This window comes from Pelophylax lessonae (assembly GCF_965119305.1).
Source record: "Pelophylax lessonae genome assembly, chromosome: 2".
Lineage (NCBI taxonomy): Eukaryota > Metazoa > Chordata > Amphibia > Anura > Ranidae > Pelophylax > Pelophylax lessonae.
Window position 1 is genome coordinate 751,348,649 of NC_138769.1, and position 22,048 is coordinate 751,370,696.

Here is a 22,048-nt window from a genome sequence, read left to right on the forward strand (position 1 = left end):
GGGGTGTAGGTGTGGAGGGGGGTACATGTTGGGGTAGGTGTGGGGGGATAGGTGTGGAGGAGGGTACATGTTGGGTTAGGTGTGGGGGGAGTAGGTGTGTGGAGGGGGTACATGTTGGGGGGGGGTACATGTTGGGGTAGGTGTGGGGGGGATAGGTGTGGAGGAGGGTACATGTTGGGGTAGGTGTGGGGGGATAGGTGTGTGGAGGGGGGTACATGTTGGGGTAGGTGTGGGGGGTAGGTGTGTGGAGGGGGGTAGGTGTGGAGGGGGGTACATGTTGGGGTAGGTGTGGGGGGATAGGTGTGTGGAGGGGGGTAGGTGTGGAGGGGGGGTCCTCTACAGTCTGTGTAGGGTATTTATCTAGCTGTGATATTACTCTGGAGGTCTGATCTCTGGATTTATTAGAACATGTTACAATGTAATCAGTTTAGCTATAATAATTGTCTACTTTATATTCCAGGTCCTGATCTGATTGGTGGGTCTCCTCCCATAAACAATGGCGTCCGGTGTTCCTGGAGGTGAGAACTCCCATGCCGGACAGGTTGTTGGAGTGAATTTTGTTGTAGAATGTATTTCTATAAATATAATGTAGAACAGAAGGAGGACAGATACCATTCAGGCACCAGTCAGTCCAGCCTTGGAGGCAGTAGACTTCCTCAGGGTTGTCTTCTAGTAGGACTATAGAAGGACTGGCTTTTGGGAATGTATATGAAAGTTTGACTCAAACATGATATGTTTTCTGAAAGCAGACACCCTGGAGAATAAAATGGTGGCAGTCCCAATGCTTTATGTCAGACAATATCAGTACTACAGTTTATCAATCTCACATTTTCAGTAAATAATACCCTGTTTCATTTTAGGGCACACAATGGCGGGATTTACTAAAACTGGAGAGTGCAAAATCTGGTGCAGCTGTGCACAGCAACCAATCAGCTTCCAGGTTTTAGTTCATAGCTGAAATTAGAAGGTGATTGGCTACCATGCACAGCTGCATCAGATTTACCCCTCTCCGGTTTTAGTAAATCAGCCCCAATGTTATAACCAATTTTTGGTAAAAAGATGGGGATGCTCCAAGTAAATAGATACCAAACATGTCAAACCATAAAATTGTGTGCGCCTGTGGGATGGGGACAAAGGTCAGTACCCTATATGTCTTTATAAGCCCCTCCAGACCATCCGTTTAGAGTTAGCTGTGAATGATGGCCCAAGAATGATTGCTCTCACTCCAGCGTGTTCATGTTTATATGTGCATGTACTATATGTGTTAAGTGTCAGGGTGACCGTAGTGTAGTGTAGGGTGAACTGACTCTGACTGCTATGGCAGGGTGACCAAACCCTTCCATGTCAGGGTGACCGCTATAGAGAAAAGATTGTTTCTCTTAGGTGACTTATAGACCAGCGATATGGCTTCTCGCCGGTCAGCCTGCTTTTTGCTGCAGGCGTTTATAGGGCTTTTTTAAGGACATGCTTGGAGTCAGGCATGACATCTGAACTTCTGTATAGGGGTATATATACACACACTTATATGTATATATACACATACACATATATATAGGTGTGAAAGTAGCAGAACACTATACATGTGCTAATGTGTATGTGTATATAGACATATAAGTGTGTGTGTATATATACCCCTATACAGAAGTTCAGATGTTTTGCCTGCCTCCAAAGACCCACAAAAAATGCCCAAAAACGCCTGCGCCAAAAAAAACGCCCAGGTGTGTTATTGCAGGCATTTTTTTGGGGCATTTTTTGGGGGTCTTTGGAGGCAGGCAAAACATCTGAATTTCTGTATAGGGGTATATATACACACACACTTATATGTATTTATACACATACACACATATAGGTGTTATAGCAGAGAAGCCATATGGGTGTTAATTATTTCATTAGCGCAAGTATAGGGTTCTGCTACTTTCACACCTATATATGTGTATGTGTGTATATAAATATAAGTGTGTGTATATATATACCCCTACACAGAAGTTCCAATGTTATGCCTGCCTCCAAAGACCCCCAAAAAATGCCCAAAAAAACGCTTGCTACAAAACTGGCAAGGTGTAAAAATAGCGGAGCCATATCCCTGTTCTATATTAATTCTAATACAAACGACATTTTTTTTTCTGCTTCTGGAAATGCTACAGAGCTGAAACTTCACAGGTACAATTTTTAGACCCCCTAGACACTAAATCCAAAGAAATCTCATTTTTTTTTTTCAATAATTTTTTCAATAATTGGCTCTCTATCAAAAATGACAATTTTTAAGAACTTTTTTTTATGTGATTAATAGTCCCTGGGGCATGACCCAAAACCCTAGGCACTTTTTAGGGGCATTTATTGGGTTTTAGGGCTTCAAAATTGTGTTTTTTGATTACCAAAGTTCAGGTCCCATTGATTTCAATGGGGTTCTGAAATCCGGGCCGAACTTTTGGGAAGTTCGGGTGTTCTGGTCGAACCAAACTTTTCGAAAGTTCGATCATCCCTAGTGAGGACATGGCTCAGTTTGGTGGGGGGTGAGTGTAGAACCCTCCTAGGTAGGTGCTAGTGAGGACATGGCTTGGTTTGGTGGGGGGGGGGGGGGTGAGTGTAGAACCCTCCTAGGTAGGTGTTAGTGAGAAGTATAGGTTTGAGCTCTGTCTGCTTACCAGAGGGGCTTCAGGTAAATCTATATTGCTCTCTGCCTATCAGAGAGCGGGATCTGTTAGTGAGGTCTGCTCAATGTGCTCAGGATGCGATTCATTCAGTCTGGAGAGTGTTTCACGCTGGTCCAATAGGGAGGCGTGTTGGACAGTGGGAGGAAACCTGACAAATGGGTGCATAGGCTTTATATACAGTCCTGACAATTGGCAGAGAGAAAGTTGCCTCGGTGCATTGTGGCCTGATGTGGGTCGGCCATTAGTACCGGAATCCTCTCCAGCCCATGTGAGCTGAGTCCGCAGGTGTGACAATTGAGACAGTGACAACTCCGGCATCTTTGTTTGTGGTTTTTATTATAAGTTAAGGGGATGGGAGAAGGGAATGATTGGGATACTCCTCTCGGCTTGAACTAATTAAAATTGCGACTTTGATCCTGGAAAAATGCCCGTTGCCGCTTCCTTGACGCCAGCCGGCGCCAGCCAACGCTCACTGACTCTGAGAACACTCTGTAAAACAGAGGAAGTGTTGAATCCCCGACCTATAGACTAGAAGATCCAAGACTGAGAACTGTAGAACTCTGTCCTGACACTGCTTCACTGTATAAGTCTTTGAATACTTTTCCCCCGCCTGGCACTGCTTGAGGGAGTATTTTGTAGAACTCCAAATAGCTAACACTGTAACTGGCACACGCAATACAATTCAGGGCCCAGACTGCAGGTGCCCCCTTTACTCCTTGAACTCTTTGGGGCTCACTGACTATGTACCCCCTTTACAACTTCAGGGTCCTCAACCTAGGTACCCCTTTTACAGCTAGCTGGCACCGGATCCCAGAACCTCTTCCGGAGTGGTCCCCTCTAACGTCAGGCAGACCCCCAGGGGCAATCCTCAGTACTCACGACCTGTGTAGGCTTTCCTGGCACTGGACCCCTCGCTCTCTATGCAGGCTCTCAGCACACCGGATCCTCCTCAGCTCAGCTCAGCAGTCTGGATTCTCAGGCGACACCCCGAGACATCCGCCTTCCTCAGACAGGAGGAGAGACAGCCGCACTCTCCTTCCTGGGACCCTGCTCCCGCCAAAGACACCATGTCACGCACTTCCCCCCAAACCTATACCCACTCCCAGAATCCTTTGCAGCATAATCTGCCTTCTGGGGTAGTTACAAGCTGGGACGTGTCCCCTGATTGGTCTTCCCACACTGCCCTATGAGAAGCCTCTCACAGGAGCCAGTGGGGAGACTTCTCCCCTCAGTAGACACATCTGGAAGCCCTGACACCCTGGCTAGATAAATTACAGCCCTGCTGTTAAGCAGACTAGGCCCACTATGGTTTTACCTAGCACCTATCTGTAGGGTGCTACATGTATAAAAGCCAGGAGCACATGTGCGTGAGGTCTTTCGGCTGGATAGCGAAGTCCCGGAGGGAGGGGGCGGCTGCCTCCTCCTCTGTAGGGGTGCCTCAGGGGGTTGACTTGAGGGCCTGAAGAGTAGCAGTGAGGAGCTGAACCCGGAGGTCCAGAGAAGCTGACTGAGAGGGGAGACACTGGAAGATCTGTCTCTGCGGTACAGTGAGTACAGCAACTCGTGTCAAGGGGCCTGACCTGAGGGGGGCCACCCCTGCTCCTAGGATAGTCAGTGAACGGGTGTCAGTGGGAAGAGAATGCTAGTGAGAGTGTCCTGAAGATATATTATTGTCCATCAAGTCATCTTGTTAGAGAGCAAAGAGAGCAAGAGACTTAACCCCATCTACACATGTGGCAGTGTGGATTAACAGCCTGGCTGTTCCAAATTCTCAAGCAAAGATCTGAAGATAGAAGTCCTCAACCTATGTGAATAGTTCAGTTGGAGTATCCCACTATTCCCTTCTCCTATCCCAATTACCAATAAACAACAACAAAAAACCAACACCCCCAGACTGTTCATTCATGTGACGAGTCATCAGGAACAAGGTGGGATCCAGGGAAATATTCCATAGTTACATAGTTACATAGTAGGTGAGGTTGAATAAAGACAATAGTCCATCCAGTTCCCCCTGTGTAGGTGTGTGTGGCTGTAATCATCTCTCATACCCAGGGATAGGCACGGACCAAGGCCGTGGCGGACATTTTCCAAAGTACAGACCTTAGTGAAGGACACCAAGGTACATTTCAAATTAAAACCATCAAAAAACAAGCAAACATTCTGTCTACTCTCTGGCCTAGTTCTACAATTACAAATGAGTTTAAAATAACATTTACTGCTTGTGGTAGGGTGTGCCAGGGTGGGCCAGGGTGTGCCAGGGTGGACCAGCCAAGGTGGACCAGGGTGTGCCAGGGTGGACTAGCCAGGGTGTGCCAGGGTGGGCCAGGGTGTTCCAGCCAGGGTGGACAAGGGTGTGCCGGCCAGGGTGTGCCAGCCAGGGTGGACAAGGGTGTGCCAGCCAGGGTGGGCCAGGGTGGACCAGCCAGGGTGTGCCAGGGTGGACGAGCCAGGGTGTGCCAGGGTGGACCAGCCAGTGTGGGCCAGGGTGGACCAGGGTGGACCAGCTAGGGTGAACCAGGGTGTGCCAAGGTGGACCAGCCAGGGTGGACCAGGGTGTGCCAGCCAGGGTGGGCCAGAGTGGACCAGGGTGTACCAGGGTGTGCCAGGGTGGGCCAGCCAGGGTGGACCAGCCAGGGTGGACCAGGGTGTGCCAGCCAGGGTGGACCAGGGTGTGCCAGCCAGGGTTGACCAGGGTGTGCCAGGGTGGACCAGGGTGGGCCAGCCAGCGTGGACTCCCCCCCCTACCTTGTGTCCTTGTGTCTCAGACTGTCTCCCCTCAGACAGTCTCTCTGGTGCTCCCTGAGTCTCTGGACCAGGGTGTGCCAGCCAGGGTGGGCCAGGATGGACCAGGGTGTGCCAGGGTGGACCAGGGTGTGCCAGGGTGGACCAGGGTGTGCCAGCCAGGGTGGACCAGGGTGGGCCAGGGTGGACCAGGGTGGGCCAGGGTGGACCAGCCAGGGTGGACCAGGGTGTGCCAGCCAGGGTGGACCAGTGTGGGCCAGGGTGGACCAGCCAGGGTGGACCAGGGTGTGCCAGCCAGGGTGGGCCAGGGTGGACCAGCCAGGGTGTGCCAGGGTGGACCAGGGTGTGTCAGGGTGGACCAGCCAGGGTGTGCCAGCCAGGGTGTGCCAGGGTGGGCCAGGGTGTGCCAGGGTGGACTAGGTTGGGCCAGGGTGTGCCAAGGTGGACCAGCCAGGGTGGACCAGGGTGTGCAAGCCAGCGTGGGCCAGGGTGTGCCAGGGTGGACCAGCCAGGGTGTGCCAGGGTGGACTAGGGTGGGCCAGGGTGTGCCAAGAGTGGACCAGCCAGGGTGGACCAGGGTGTGCCAGCCAGGGTGGGCCAGAGTGGACCAGGGTGTACCAGGGTGGACCAGCCAGGGTGGGCCAGGGTGGACTAGGGTGGGCCAAGGTGGTCCAGCCAGGGTGGACCCCCCTACCTTGTGTCTCAGACTGTCTCCCCTCAGACAGTTTCTCTGCTGCTCCCTTAGTCTCTGATTGCAAACGAAGCTTCCTTCCTGCTGTGCAGCACGCACTCTCCTCGGCTCCTCTTCAGTCTTCACTGCTGTGAGTGCGGTGACTGCGGTCTCGTCATCACAGGCCACCGCCAGCCACACACAGTGCCACACTGCCACTCCCTAGTAGTCCCTCCTCCAGAGTGAGATGGAGCAGTCCTGGACTTCCCCCGCCGCCACGCCAATTCCACGCTCCCTCCCCCAGCCAGCAGCATGACAATCTACTGGCAGCTGAAGCCCGCGCAGACCAGGCAGGCGTGCCTAATTTCAACTGGGCGGCGCTGTCTGCAGAGAGCGGCGGGCGGCGACTGCGAGCGCTAATGAAGATGTTGCATAATTCATGATGGATGGGTGCAGATAGCGGGGCAGCGTGGCGGACCCGGCAAGGCCCAGTCACGGACACCGGTGTCCGTGAGCGGACACCTTGCCGACCCCTGCTCATACCCCTGAATGTTCTGATCCTTGAGATGTACGTCTAAGTGTCTTTTGAAAGCCAACATACTACCCGCAGAAACCACCTCTTGTGGTAGAGAATTCCACAATCTTGTAGCTCTAACAGTAAAGAACCCCCCACGTTGCCTGAGGTTAAAACGCTTCTCCTCTAATCGCAATGTATGTCCTCAAGTCCTCATGCATTCTCTACGACTGAATAGCTTTTTTTCTATGTCGAGATCACCATTGAGATATTTATAAATTGCTATCATGTCCCCTCTCAGGCGTCACTTCTCCAGGGAGAATAAATCAAGCGATTGCAGACGCTCTTCACAATTAAGGTCCTCCAATCCCCTAATTAGTTTAGTTGCCCTTCTCTGGACTCTCTCCAGCTCCAACACATCCCTCCTGAGGACTGGCGACCAGAACTGGACAGAATACTCCAGATGCGGTCAGACCAGAGTTTTATAAAGTGGAAGGATTATAGTTTTATCTCTGGAATACATCCCTTTCTTTATGCATGCTAATAATCTGCTGGCTTTGGCAGCTGCCGCTTGACATTGCATGCTATTGCCTAATCTATCATCAACCAAGACTCCCAGATCTTTCTCCATTTTTGATTCCCCCAGAGGTTCCCCCCCTAACGTGTATTGTGCTTTTATGTTTCTAGTCCCCAAGTGCAAAACCTTACACTTCTCCACATTAAACCTCATTTGCCATGTCGTTGCCCACTCCGTTATTTTGTCCAGGTAATTCTGTAGGATATCTGCTTCATGCTGTGCAGTTATTGCCCTGCCCAATTTTGTGTCATCTGCAAAAACTGATATAGAACTACAGATCCCGTCCTCAATGCTGTTTATGAATAAATTGAACAAGGTTGGTCCCAGGACTGAGCCTTGGGGGACCCCGCTTACCACCTCAGACCAGTCTGAGTATGAGCTGTTTATTACCACCCTTTGGACACGCCCTTTTAGCCAATTCCATATCCAAGAGCAAACTCTGCTGTCGATACCTGCAGACCTTATTTTATAAATTAGGCGCTTGTGGGGAACTGTATCAAACGCCTTAGCGAAATCTAGGTACACCACATCCACTGGTCTCCCCTATCTAGCTCACAGCTCACCTCCTCGTAGAATGTTAAGAGATTGGTTTGACAAGAACGCCCATTTTTAAACCCGTGCTGATTACTGCTGATGATGTTGTTGTCATTAGCAAACTCTACGATATAGTCCCTTATCACCCCCTCCAGAAGTTTACATACTATCGATGTCAGACTGACAGGCCTATAATTTCCCGGGATATGCCTCTGCCCTTTTTTGAATATCAGTATCACGTTAGCTTTCCTCCAATCCCCTGGTACATTTCCTGTCCTAATACTGTCAGCAAAGATCAGGAACAGTGGTCTAGATATAACCTTACTGAGTTCTTTGAGTACTCTCGGATGTACGCCATCAAGGCCTGGTGATTTGTTTGTGTTAAGTTTATCCAGCCTTTCCCTGATTTCACCCTCTGTTAGCCATAGCGGCAAGTCCTGTGTATTACTACTAACCATACAGTCATTGGCAGTGTACCCCATACAGTCATGGTCAGTGTACCCCATACAGTCATGGTCAGTGTACCCCATACAGTCATGGTCAGTGTACCCTTCCTTTTCCTGTGTAAAGACTGACGAGAAAAAGGCGTTCAGCACGGTTGCTTTTTCAGTGTCCTCTGTAACCATCCTCCCATCATCGTTAATTATGTGTGCGATATGCTCTGCCCTAGCTTTTTTGCTGTTGATATATTTAAAGAATTTCTTTGGGTTCTTTTTACTATCCTCCGCTATTTGTCTCTCAAAGTTGATTTTAGCCATTTTGATTTCAAATTTACTTTTCTTATTTGCCTCCTTGTATTGCTGGAAAGCCGATACTGTGCCCTCTGATTTATATTTTCTGAAGGCCATTTTTTTCCCCCTAATAAGTTTTTTAACGCTACGGTTTAGCCAGCCAGGTTTGGCTTTGTCTCTTCTAAATTTATTTCCCATAGGAATGCACTGCAGGATGCATTTGCTTAATGTGGTCCTAAAGCATTCCCATTTTTCCTGTTTGGTCTGATGTTTTCCCGCACAGACCCCCAAATTGACGTTAAGGAACTACTGTCGCTGCTGTCTCTACTACTGTCTTCTGTCCTTTGCTCCCTCCTGACTGACTCTTCTTCTGAGCCCTCCCCCGTCTACTAGTTTAAAAGCCCCTCCAACTTGGTGGCCATCTTTCTCCCCAAAAGAGCTGTACCGCCCCCATTAAGGTGCAGCCCATCCTTACTAAAGAGCTGGTAGCCGACTGAGAAGTCAGCCCAGTTCTCCAGGAACCCAAACCCCTCCTTCCTACACCAATTCCTCAGCCACTTGTTAAGTTCCCTAATCTCCTTCTGCCTCTCCTGTGTGGCTCGAGGTACAGGCAGTATTTCAGAGAAAACCACCTTGGAGGTCCTATTCCTCAATCTATTACCTAAGTCCCTGAAATCGTTCTTTAGGATCCTCCACCTTCCTTTTCCTTTGTCATTAGTACTCACATGCACCATGACCGCTGAGTCATCCCCAGCCCCGACCAATAATCTGTCTACCAGATCCGCGATGTGCCGAACTCGAGCACCCGGTAAACAACATACTGTCCGGCTACCGCGATCTTTTCGACAGATTGCCATCTCTGTCCTCCTGATAATTGAGTCCCCAACTACCACAACCTGTCTAACCTTTCCTGAGTCACGGCCCCCCTTCTTCCTGGAGCCGCTGCTCCCCTGACAGCTGGGGGAGGGCACCTGCTCCAGCACTGCCACCCCTGAGCTAATATCCCCCTCAACCTACAACATGGCAAATTTGTTAGGGTGAACCAACTCAGGACTGGCCTCCCTGACACTCTTCCCATTACCCTTCCTAACGGTCACCCAACTGCATACCTCTGATGCCTGCTGTTACGGACCAGGGCACCCCTGAGCAGGTACCTCCGTTGACAGATGCTCCTAGTGCTTCCTGAGGGCTCCAAGGACTCCACCAGACACCGTAAGCACTTCAGACTCCACGAACCGCCGCAGCTTGGTTAGGGTCTTGGCATCTCCTACCCACCCTGGACCAACGACAAGGCCCCAGGTTCCTGTGGGTGAACCTCTCTTTCCCCAGAGAGTGCAGCACGAACAAGCTCTTATACAAGCTCTTAAAAGAGCTTAGTGATTCTCTAAGGGAGTATGGAAGACCATAGCAATCCCTGCAGCAGATTCCCCCAATAACGAGACAAAGCTCCGAGATGAGGGTAAAACAGGAACAACATTTATTGGAAGAACAGAGCACACTTTTATACAGAAATTGGAACATCCCTCCCCCAACAACTGCCTTCCCATTGGTCAATTGCAAAGCACTTGCAGTCCTCACCAAGGTCCTCTCCAGCATATGCAAATGAGGGCTTGAGAATGAGTCAATAGTGATTGGTCAGATAGCTTTGACCAATGCAAGGAGACAGAAGCCCCAGGGGGAAATCAATGCACACAACAGTCAGACACAGAACAATGGTTCCCTAACGAGCCCTCAATACACATCACTCTGAGTGTCAATAGACCGCCCGTCTCCTCAGAACTTCCTGTAATGCCCATATTAGGAGTTGGCTTCCTGTTCCTTACAGTTTACAGGAATACGTTTTAGCTTCCAGGAGAGGCAAGGCTCCATTAGCCACATGTTTAAAGAAACACAAAAGGACACAAAAATGCATAACTCCCAGTCTACTGAACAGAACCCCTACATTCAACCCATCCCCAGATAGCCTGGATCTGAGCGCTCAACATATCCAAACAGAGCTCAGATGCCACAAACACAGTCAAATCGCCATGGAGCCAAAGTCTTTTAAAGTCTGGTCCATAGTCCAAAGGCAGCAGGCGGGCAACCAGGCTCCTCCAATGCAATGTGGCGAGACTGGTCTCGTCACACCTGCATCTCCTCTACTCCTCCCTCCTCTATGCTGGCCCCTCCCAGCGCCTGATGGGTAATGTCCAAGCTCCTCTCCAGGTTGTTGATGCAACGCAGTGTTGCCACTATGTTTTCTAGATCCAGGATCTGGGCTTCCAGAGAAACAAGTTGCACACATCTTGCACAGCAGTATTCGCCCTCCATTGGTTCATCAAGGAACGCATACATGGAGCAGGAAGTGCACTGAGTGGCATCCGCAATCCTGTCGGACATTAATACCCACTACCCTATGGGGATAATTGTAACAACCTGCTTTTCCTTACCTACACTACCTCTATCTCGCCTGGTACTAAACCTGGGGTGCTCACCAGTCGCTAAGATACTCACTAGTCGCTAAGATACTTACCAGTCTTCACAGGTACTCAGTCGAAGATCACGCTCAGTCAGTCGCAGGGCACCTCAGTCGCAGGGCACCGTCAGTCGCGGTCGGTCGCAGTGCACAGTCAGTCAAGGGCACAGCCAGTCACAGGACACAGTCAGTCACAGGGCACAGTCAGTCACAGATCTCAACAGTCGCAGAGCACGGTCAGTCAGTCACAGATTGCCATCAGTCGCAGCACAGTCAGTCAGTCACAGGTCGCTATCAGTCGCAAAGCATGGTCACTTGCAGGTCACTATCAGTCTCAGAGCCGGTCAGTCAGTCGCAGATTGTTAACAGGCGCAGAGCACGGTCAGTCGCAGATCACTATCAGTTGCAAGCACGGTCAGTCGGTCGCAAAATTCTATCAGTCACAGAGCACAGTCAGTCGCAGATCGCTATCGGTCGCAGAGCACGGTCAGTCAGTCGCAGAGCACTCAGTCACAGATCTCTGTCAGTCACAGAGCACGGTCAGTCAGTCACAGAGCACGGTCAGTCAGTCACAGATTGCTATCAGTCGCAGGGCACGGTCGGTTGGTCACAAATCGCTATCAGTCGTGGAGCACGGTCAGTCAGTCACAGATTACTATCAGTCACAGAGTACGGCCAGTCACAGATCGCTATCAGTCGCAGATCCGGTCGGTCAGTCACAGATCGATATCAGTCGCAGATCGCTAGATCAGTCCCAGATTGCTATTGGTCGCAGAGCACAGTCACACAGCTATCGGGCACAGAGCACAGTCACACAGCTATCAGTCGCAGAGCACAGTCACACGGCTATCAGTCGCAGAGCACAGTCCCACGGCTATCAGTGACAGAGCACAGTCACACGGCTATCAGTCGCAGAGCACAGTCACATGGCTATCAGTCGCAGAGCACAGTCACACGGCTATCAGTCGCATAGCACAGTCACACGGCTATTGGTTCACCGAGCCCAGTCACACAGCTCTTTCCCCTGCCTTGCTTGCAGCTGCTGCTGCTGCCTCACACACTGGGGACAGTCTCCTCCTCCTCTCCTCCTCCCGGGAACGCTCTCCTCAGTATCGTGCTGTTTCCGTCCGCCGCTGCTACCCCCGCTCTCTGCCCTCTCTGTCCCATCCCTGGGGTCCTTGGCATGCGCGCCCGGCTTCCGTTATCCTACTCACGTCCCTGCTGCTGTCGCTCCCTCCTTCTGGCCCTCCTCCGCCGCTGCTCAGTCACAAGTAACCGGTCCCCCGCTCTTGTTTCCCGCAGCTCCTCTTCCTCCTCACACACAGCACCCGGCTCAGCACAGCACACGGCTCCCTCACCGCACGCAGCTTGTCCGCACACACACAGCACAGCTTCCGGCTTCTCTCTCAGCACAGCTTCCACAGCTTCTCTCTCAGTACAGATTCCAAAGGTGATTGAGTGCTGGTAACCAGGGGGGCCCATCATGTGACGAGTCATCAGGAACAAGGTGGGATCCAGGGACTTATTCCAAAGGTTATTGAGTGCTGGTAACCAGGGGGACCCATCATGTGATGAGTCATCAGGAACAAGGTGGGATCCAGGGACTTATTCCATTGTAATTCAGTGCTGGTAACCAGGGGGGCCCATCATGTGATGAGTCATCAGGAACAAGGTGGGATCCAGGGACTTATTCCAAAGGTAATTGAGTGCTGGTAACCAGGGGGGCCCATCATGTGATGAGTCATCAGGAACAAGGTGGGATCCAGGGACTTATTCCAATGTAATTGAGTGCTGGTAACCAGGGGGGCCCATCATGTGACGAGTCATCAGGAACAAGGTGGGATCCAGGGACTTATTTCAAAGATAATTGAGTGCTGGTAACCAGGGGAGCCCGTCGTGTGATGAGTCATCAGGAACAAGGTGGGATCCAGGGACTTATTCCAAAGGTGATTGAGTGCTGGTAACCAGGGGGGCCCATCATGTGACGAGTCATCAGGAACAAGGTGGGATCCAGGGACTTATTCCAAAGGTTATTGAGTGCTGGTAACCAGGGGGACCCATCATGTGATGAGTCATCAGGAACAAGGTGGGATCCAGGGACTTATTCCATTGTAATTCAGTGCTGGTAACCAGGGGGGCCCATCATGTGATGAGTCATCAGGAACAAGGTGGGATCCAGGGACTTATTCCAAAGGTAATTGAGTGCTGGTAACCAGGGGGGCCCATCATGTGATGAGTCATCAGGAACAAGGTGGGATCCAGGGACTTATTCCAATGTAATTGAGTGCTGGTAACCAGGGGGGCCCATCATGTGACGAGTCATCAGGAACAAGGTGGGATCCAGGGACTTATTTCAAAGATAATTGAGTGCTGGTAACCAGGGGAGCCCATCATGTGACGAGTCATCAGGAACAAGGTGGGATCCAGGGACTTATTCCAAAGGTGATTGAGTGCTGGTAACCAGGGGGGCCCATCATGTGACCAGTCATCAGGAACAAGGTGGGATCTAGGGACTTATTCCAAAGGTAATTGAGTGCTGGTAACCAGGGGGGCCCATCATGTGACCAGTCATCGGGAACAAGGTGGGATCCAGGGACTTATTCCAAAGATAATTCAGTGCTGGTAACCAGTGGGACCCGACAACATCATACTCGGCATTTCCTGCGGGGACAGTGCTACATTTATGACATAGGGAACAAAAGTCCCCCTGTGATAATATTTTGTAATGACAGGTTCTCTTTAATAAGACATCCCGGGTCATTTAGACCTCACCAAGCCTCCATTGAAGGGGAAGTGACAGTCGGACCCGGAAGTGATGGAATTCACATTGCTTTCCGGTTCTTACTAGAAAGAGGAGATCAGCAATAGAATGATCACTGGTCTCCTTCCCTTCTATCCTGGGGCACCCGCCATACCCGTCCTGGGTCAGCAGGGGGATCAGAGAGCCCAGGTCACATGCCAAAGGGCCCACGCTGGGGGAGGGGCACACTACTGGGGATTTATGGAAGGATCCTATCTGACAGATGACGGTTCTTGCAGCAGCTGGGAGTCTATGTAGATCTGTCTGCTCCTCCCACCATATGTCAGTCACAGTGAGAGGGATAAGAGGGGCCCCATTAGACATGTGCAATTAGTTTCACGCGCATACAAATTGTGACAGAATCTCTGAATGAAATAGTAACGAATTTCATTGAAGTTTGTTTCATTTATTTGTTTTCTAATGAATTCCAAATTTTTGGAAGGATTGGAATTCTGTGTGAAGAATAGCTGGTTGTTAAGCCGTGGGTTGGGAAGACGCCCGCTATGTCCTTAATCGCTTTCTGACCGTATTCTGTCCATATATACCATGGCAAGGCGGCTCTCCTGTGCAGAATCACTTACCTGCATGCACAGTAAGCAGCTTGCTATGGGGACACCCGAGCCACAGCTCCTTGTGTCCATTCAGACATGGAGCCATGGCTCAGCCCTGCCCCACCCTTTCTTTCTCCTCATTGGCTCACTGACTTTGATTGACAGCGGCGGGAGCCAATTGCGCTGCCCTGCTGTCTCAGCCAATGAGGAGGGACAGTCTCGGGCAGCCAAGAAACTCCTGCAACATTGCTGCATGGAGAGGGGGCTCAGGTAAGTATTAGGGGGGATTGGGGAGGGGGGCTCAGGTAAGTATTATGGGGGATTGGGGGAGCTCAGGTATATATTAGGGTGGTTGGGGGCTAAAGGGGGCTCAGGTATTAGGGGGGGCTGAGGGGGCTGCTGCACACTGAAGGCTTTCTATCTTCATGCATAGAATGCACCTTCCGCCTTTACAATCACTTTAATGCATTTCCAATGCTGTCCTCAAAGTCACAAGAAAAGACCCTCCCCCGCTGTATTTTATGTTGTTTAGCTTCCTTTGCATATTTTGACAATAGTTTTCCTATCAGCCCTAAAAATGTCCAGAACTTCAAGATTTACCTCCCATAGATTTCAGTAGGGTCCTCCACGATGTTCATGATTACTGGATTTCACCATTGGTGAATGGAACCCGGGCAGAATCACTAACCCCTAATAATAAATCCATCCAGAATACATATTACCATCTATACAGATGTGATCTATTATATATGAAGTAGAAGTCATGTGACCATGTGATTTATATTCTTGTACTGAAGGTGAGGAGCACTTTGTAGATCGGTATCGGGAAGAGCTCATCCAGCGGATCGCTATGATACCTCCAGTGTTGGACAATCTACTACAAGAAGGTCTTCTGACTCAGGAACATTATGACACTGTGAAGGCTAAGGAGACCCCCCAGGAGAAGATGAGGGGTCTGTATCAGTTCAGCAGAGGATGGAGCATCCCTGACAAGGACTTCTTCTACCAAGCTCTCCAAGCCAGCAATCCCGGGGTCATAGAACACCTGGAAGGAACATCCTTATCAGGTATGTTACCCAGAGATGTTTTCTTTGTATCTTTTCAGCTACTTTGTAGTAAAGTGAGGAAATGAAGACCTTGAAGTATATTAATGTGCTTTTACTAAACAAGGATGTTACATATACAAACTGCTTACAGATGTAGCAAGGTTTCCAGGCCCATGGCCTGATGTGGGTCTGCCATCAGTACCGGTACTTTCCCCAGCCCATGTGAGCTGTGACCCTGGGTGTGACAACTGATGAAGCAACAACTCCGGCATCTTTGTTTGTGGTTTTTATTGGTTTTGTAGGGGATGGGAGAAGGGAATGAGTAGGATACTCCTTGAGGCTTAAACTATACACACTTGGGACTTTTACTCCTGAAAACACCTGTTGGTGCTTCCTTGACGCCAGCCAACGCTCACTAACGCTGAGAATACTTTGTAGAACACAGAAGTGCTGAATCCTCGAACTTTTAGTCCAGAAGATCCAGGACTGAGAACTGTAGAACTCCTGACACTGTTTAGCTGGGTAAGTCACTGAATACTGTCCTCCGCTTTGGCTAGCTTGAGGTAGTATGAAGTAGAACTCTGTATAGCTGTGCTGGAAACTGACACACGCTCTGTACAATTCAGGGCCCAACTGCAGGTGCCCCCTTTAACTTGAACTCTTCAGGGTCCACTGACTATGCACCCTGTGACGAAACCAGCTATTTGGACCTATAACCTGTGTGGGGATATGTGCTGGGGGACCATGGGAGTAGTGGTGCTTTGGACTCAAATCCATGTCACCCCAAGATATGGACTCAGACTGGGATCAATGTTACAGGCCTAAAGCTGAGAGACTAAACAGATGCTAATGACCTAAGACTCAGCTTTGGTATACTGGGGGGATGTGTATTGACAGTTCTAATAAGGTGTGTTGAAATTGGAGACGGGCTGTCTGAGAGCCGATGTCTCCTGCTTTCATCTGTTTAGAGGTTAAGTGTGTCCACACTTCTAGGAATGTGTATTCGGCTATGTTTTGGGTTTTTTGAATTAATTATGATAATGTTGCAGTCTCATTCACCTGTGTCTGTCCAGATGGCCAGGTATGTTAATTATGTTCTGTATCCAATACATTTGCATGATGTAATCAAGCTCCTAAAACTGGATATATATTGGAAGTTGAGTTGGTGAATAAAGTGTCATTTGTTTTAACCTTCATCAAGCTGGAGGCTGATGTTTGGGGGGAATTGAATGGCCAGGACTGCATCACCGGAGATTCTGGGGACCTAAGACAGAAATACTTGGTCCAAGTATTGGGGATCTGTTACACTGGTGGCAAGTGGTGGGATCGAAAGGAATTCCCAAGCAAGGAGAACTAGTGAATGGCCCAGTGGTACGAGAAGTTAAAGAGAGCGACACTGAAAGATCTACTGGAAGCTTGGGGTCAGTCGGCGAGTAACAAAAAGAGAGCTACACTCATTACCGAATTGATGGAGAGCGACCAAGCCAGCAGTGCAGTGGGCGTGAGTCGGGAGGAAGCAGAGTTTCAACAGAAGGTAATCTGGAGACTCAGTCAGTTGGGACCGAACCCTCCACAGGACATTGTAGTGAGGATCATGGAGTAGGGGAACGCATTGCAAATGGCACCCCAGACGAACCTGTGCCAAGCCGGAACTTCATCCCAACCCGGATCTAGTAATGGAGGGCAGCGCAAAAAGATTAACTATGCTGCTTTTAAAAAAGTAATTGACGGGGAAATGGAGATTGACACTTACTTGCAGGATTTCGAGAGACAGTGCGCTCTGGAAGGGCTGGAGCGAGAAAATTGGGCTGCAATATTGAGCAGTAAACTCTCCGGCAGAGTGGCGGAAGCTTACCGGGCAGTTCCCGACTCAGCCATCCACGACTATGAGCGGGTAAGGGACATTTTGCTAGCTCGATATGATGTCACTCCAGAAGCTTACCACAGGAAGTTTCGGGGACTGAGGAAAGGGAACCCAGATTCTTATGCCGAATGGGCATTCAGAATGCACCAATGCGGCCCTGAGTTGGATGCAGGGCTGTCAAGCCAAGACTTTGGAGGATGCTATACAGTTGCTATTATTAGAACAATTTTTCGAGCACACTCCCACGGAAACCAGGGACTGGGTAAGGGATAGGAAGCCGGGCACAGTGGAGGAGGCAGCGCGGTTGGCGGATGAGTATCACGATGGGAGGAAGACAGAACCGAGGGGAGGGCATCCCACCTTTAAGCCCTCCTACCCGGTGCCAGCATCTTTACCACCATCCAGACCTACTACCTACCCTCCAACATCTCCTCGACGCCAGCCTTTATGTTGCTACAACTGCCAGCAATCCTGGCATCTTAAACGGAACTGTCCCCACCAGAACCGAGGGGGCTGGGAGAGACCAGCGCCACAACCAGCCTGGGCCGCGGCTCATTGCTATGATCAAGAAGTGGCCCCTGCCCTAGGACACAGCGAAGAACAGTGGATGGTGCTACATGAGGCCAATCTGGTCCTAGCGGCAGACTACAACCGGAAGCACCATCGGCAGTGGGTCACCATTGACGGGCAGGAAGCGCGGGCCTTGAGAGACACGGCGCCACCCTCACCCTGGTACAGCCGCACAAGATACGGGCTCAAGCCCACAATAACAGGACTGTGGCGGTTCGAGTGGCGGGAGGGGCCATCCATAAGCTTCCCACTGCCCGTGTACACATCAACTGGGGTGCAGGCGCCAAACACCTAGAGGTCGGCATCATGAAGGAGTTGCCTGCAGAAGTGTTGCTGGGGAATGATCTTGGCTGCCTGACCTCTCAACTTACCCATCTTGACTCAGAGGAAGCGTGCCCAGTGACTACAAGAGCACAAGCTTGCCGGGGGGAGCCATTGCACTCGGAGGAACCACAGGTAGGACCCGTTGTCTCTCCCTTATCAGAAGTCCTCCTCCCATTCTGGAATACTCCCCAGGACTTTGAGCAAGAACAGAGGCACGACTCTACTTTAGCCGGGTATAGGAAAGAGGCAGCGTCCCCGCAGGGAGATATATCTCAGGAGAGATTTGAGTGGGAGAAAGGGCTGCTATACCGGGTTACTGGGGGAGCAGGGAGCGGGGCTGCGCGAATTCCCAAAAGACAGTTAATAGTGCCCCGTAAGTATAGGGCTGAGCTACTCAAGCTCAGCCATGACATTCCCCTAGCTGGACATCTGGGTGTCCGGAAAACCAAAGACCGGCTCACCCAGACCTTCCTCTGGCCAGGAGTCACATGGGACATGCAGAATTATTGCAGGACATGTGACACCTGCCAAAGGATAGGAAAGAGGGGTGACCATCCTAAAGCCAAACTCCATCCTTTACCTATCATAGAGGAACCGTTCCACCGGGTAGCAGTGGATTTGATAGGCCCCCTCAGAAGGCCCAGCTCCTCGGGAAAAAGCTACATCCTCACGGTAGTAGACTATGCTACTAGATATCCGGAGGCTGTGGCCCTTTCCAATATAGAGGCAGAGACGGTGGCTGAGGCCCTAGTGAAGATCTTTACGAGGGTAGGATTTCCCCGGGAAATTTTATCTGACCAGGGGACTCAGTTCACTGCAGCTGTGACTCAACAGTTATGGCAGAGTTGCGGATTCAAGCCCCTGTTCAGCTCCCCCTACCATCCTCAGACCAACGGACTTTGTGAACGTTTCAATGGCACGCGAAAACAGATGCTTAAGGCGTTCACCGACTCATGTCCACGCTGGGAAAGGTTTCTCCCCCACCTCCTGTTTGCCTACCGTGAAGTACCTCAGGCATCCACGGGTTCTCCCCCTTCGAACTTCTATATGGGAGAAAAGTTTGGGGACCCCTGGACCTAATACGGGAGCACTGGGAGGGTGACACAGGAGAGGGCGGAATACCTATTGTCCCTTACGTTCTGGAGTTGAGGGATCGATTGCAGACGCTCACCAACTCCGTGAGGGAGAGCCTGCAGGTTGCTCAGCAGCGCCAGAAATGGTGGTACGATAGGGGGGCCCGGGATAGGGTCTTAGAGATTGGACAAAAGGTACTAGCCCTGAAGCCGACTAAGAAGGACAAGCTTCAGGCCGCTTGGCAGGGACCATTTAAGGTAGTGGAACAGATAAGCGACACCACCTACATTGTAGGGAAATGTTCCGATGAAAGTATACGGAGATCCTTTCATGTGAACATGCTTAAACCCTACTTGGAGTGAGTAGAGGATGTGGCAGTGGTATGTGCCCCATCGTCAGAAGATAGCGAGGGACTTCCTCTACCCGAATTGCTCGTTTCGCCTCCAGGTACGGTAGAGCAGGTCGGGCTAGGGGAAAAACTAGACCCCGTTCAGAAAGCTGAGGCCACCCAACTGCTTCAGGAATATCAGGTAATGTTTTCCAGTGTACCCGGGTACACCTCCGCTGCGGTCCATCGAGTGGAGACCCAGGGAGAAACCCCCCTGCGGCAGCAACCCTACCGTATTCCTGAAGCGGTTAGGGATAGCATGCGGAAAGAGATTCAGGAGATGCTAAAACTGGGGGTCATCGAGCCCTCTCAGAGTCCCTGGGCCTCGCCAGTAGTGCTGGTACCGAAGCGAGATGGCACGACTCGCTTCTGTATCGACTACCGGAGACTTAATGACCGGACTGTCACGGACGCTTACCCCATGCCTCGGATCGATGAATTGCTCGATCGCATGGCTGGGGGACACTACTTGACTACCCTAGACCTGTGCAAAGGGTATTGGCAAATCCCCCTGGACCCGGCAGCCATCCCCAAGTCGGCATTTGTCACCCCATTCAGGTTATACCAGTGTCGGGTTATGCCATTTGGGATGAAGAATGCTCCGGTTACTTTCCAGCAAATGGCTGACCAACTCCTAGAGGGATTTCAGGACTTTGCATGTGCGTATTTGGATGACATCGCAGTCTACAGCCGCACATGGGAGGACCACCTGAAGCACTTGTCTATGGTACTGAAGCGAATCCAGGTGGCCGGACTCACTTTGAAGCCGGATAAGTGCCATGTAGGCATGGCGGAGGTACAGTACCTCGGCCATAGGGTAGGTTCTAGCAATCAGCGGCCCAAACCCGCCAAGGTAGAAGCAATTGCTAACTGGCCCCAGCCCCGGACCAAAACGCAAGTCTTAGCATTTTTAGGGACTGCGGGCTATTATAGGAAATTCGTCCCTGAGTATAGCACCCTGGCCAAACCCCTCACGGACCTCACTAGGAAGTCCCTTCCCAGACAGGTAGTGTGGTCCCCAGAGTGCGAGGCTGCTTTCCAGAGACTCAAGACCGCGCTGAGCGAGGCACCTGTGTTGGCCGCTCCAAACCATGCTAAAAAGTTTCTTGTTCACAAAGATGCCTCCATGTTTGGGCTGGGAGCTGTATTGAGTCAGGTGGGAGACGACGGGATGGAACACCCAGTGGCCTATCTCAGACGCAAACTCCTACCCCGAGAAGTCAGCTATGCCACCATCGAGAAGGACTGCCTGGCTCTTGTTTGAGCCTTGAAAAAGTTACAACCCTACCTCTATGGGCGTCCCTTCACCCTGATGACTGACCATAACCCCCTTGTCTAGCTCAACAGAGTGGCTGGAGATAACCCCATTTGCTACGTTGGAGCCTGGCGCTGCAACCTTACAATTTTACCCTACAGTACCGCCCCGGAACACAAAATGCCAATGCAGATGGCTTATCCCGGAAGACTGAGCTGGAACCCTAATGGTTCTCCCCGGACATCCCCGAACCAACCCGTCAGGGTCTAGGTGGGTATGCCGCTCCATGGAACTTGGGGGGAGCAATGTGACGAAACCAGCTATTCGGACCTATAACCTGTGTGGGGATATGTGCTGGGGGACCATGGGAGTAGTGGTGCTTTGGGCTCAAATCCATGTCACCCCAAGACACGGACTCAGACTGGGATCAATGTTACAGGCCTAAAGCTGAGAGACTAAACAGATGCTAATGACCTAAGACTCAGCTTTGGTATACTGGGGGGGATGTGTATTGACAGTTCTAATAAGGTGTGTTGAAATTGGAGACGGGCTGTCTGAGAGCCGATGTCTCCTGCTTTCATCTGTTTAGAGGTTAAGTGTGTCCACACTTCTAGGAATGTGTATTCGACTATGTTTTGGGTTTGTGGTTTGTTGAATTAATTATGGTAATGTTGCAGTCTCATTCACTTGTGTCTGTCCAGATGGCCAGGTATGTTAATTATGTTCTGTATCCAATACATTTGCATGATGTAATCAAGCTCCTAAAACTGGATATATATTGGAAGTTGAGTTGGTGAATAAAGTGTCATTTGTTTTAACCTTCATCAAGCTGGAGGCTGATGTTTGGGGGGAATTGAAGGGCCAGGACTGCATCACTGGAGATTCTGGGGACCTAAGACAGAAATACTTGGTCCAAGTATTGGGGATCTGTTACACACCCCCTCTATAACTTCAGGGTCCTCAACCTATGTACCCCCTTTACAGCTAGCTGACACTGGATCCCAGAACCTCTCCCGGAGTGGTCCCCTCTGACTCTAGGCAGACCCCCAGGGGCAAGCCTCAATACTCACGACCTGTGTAGGCTTTCTTGGGACTGGACCCCTCTCGCTCTCCGCAGGCTCTCGGCACACCGGATCCCCTCAGCTCACTCAGCACTCTCTGGACTCTCAGGTGACACCCCGAGACATCCGCTTCCTCAAACAGGAGGAGAGACAGCCGTACTCTCCCTCCTGGGACTCCAAACTCCGCCAAAGACACTGTGTCACGAACTTCCCCCAAACTTATACCTACTCCCAGAAT

The 22,048-nt window shown here is 50.8% G+C and overlaps 1 protein-coding gene across 1 annotated transcript in view; it reads left to right on the forward strand.

The window, feature by feature from the left end:
- Positions 1-438: 438 nt before the first annotated feature.
- The window catches only part of LOC309548400 (NACHT, LRR and PYD domains-containing protein 12-like), a gene marked incomplete at its 3' end in the record, with an annotated part of 99,878 nt that continues 78,268 nt past the window's right edge, over positions 439-22,048 (forward strand). The window contains exons 1-2 of the mRNA XM_082248339.1: positions 439-518; positions 15,026-15,295. Coding sequence (XP_082104465.1) covers positions 497-518; positions 15,026-15,295 — 292 coding nt within the window. The 5' untranslated portion in view covers positions 439-496. The remainder of the gene's footprint in view (positions 519-15,025; positions 15,296-22,048) is intronic.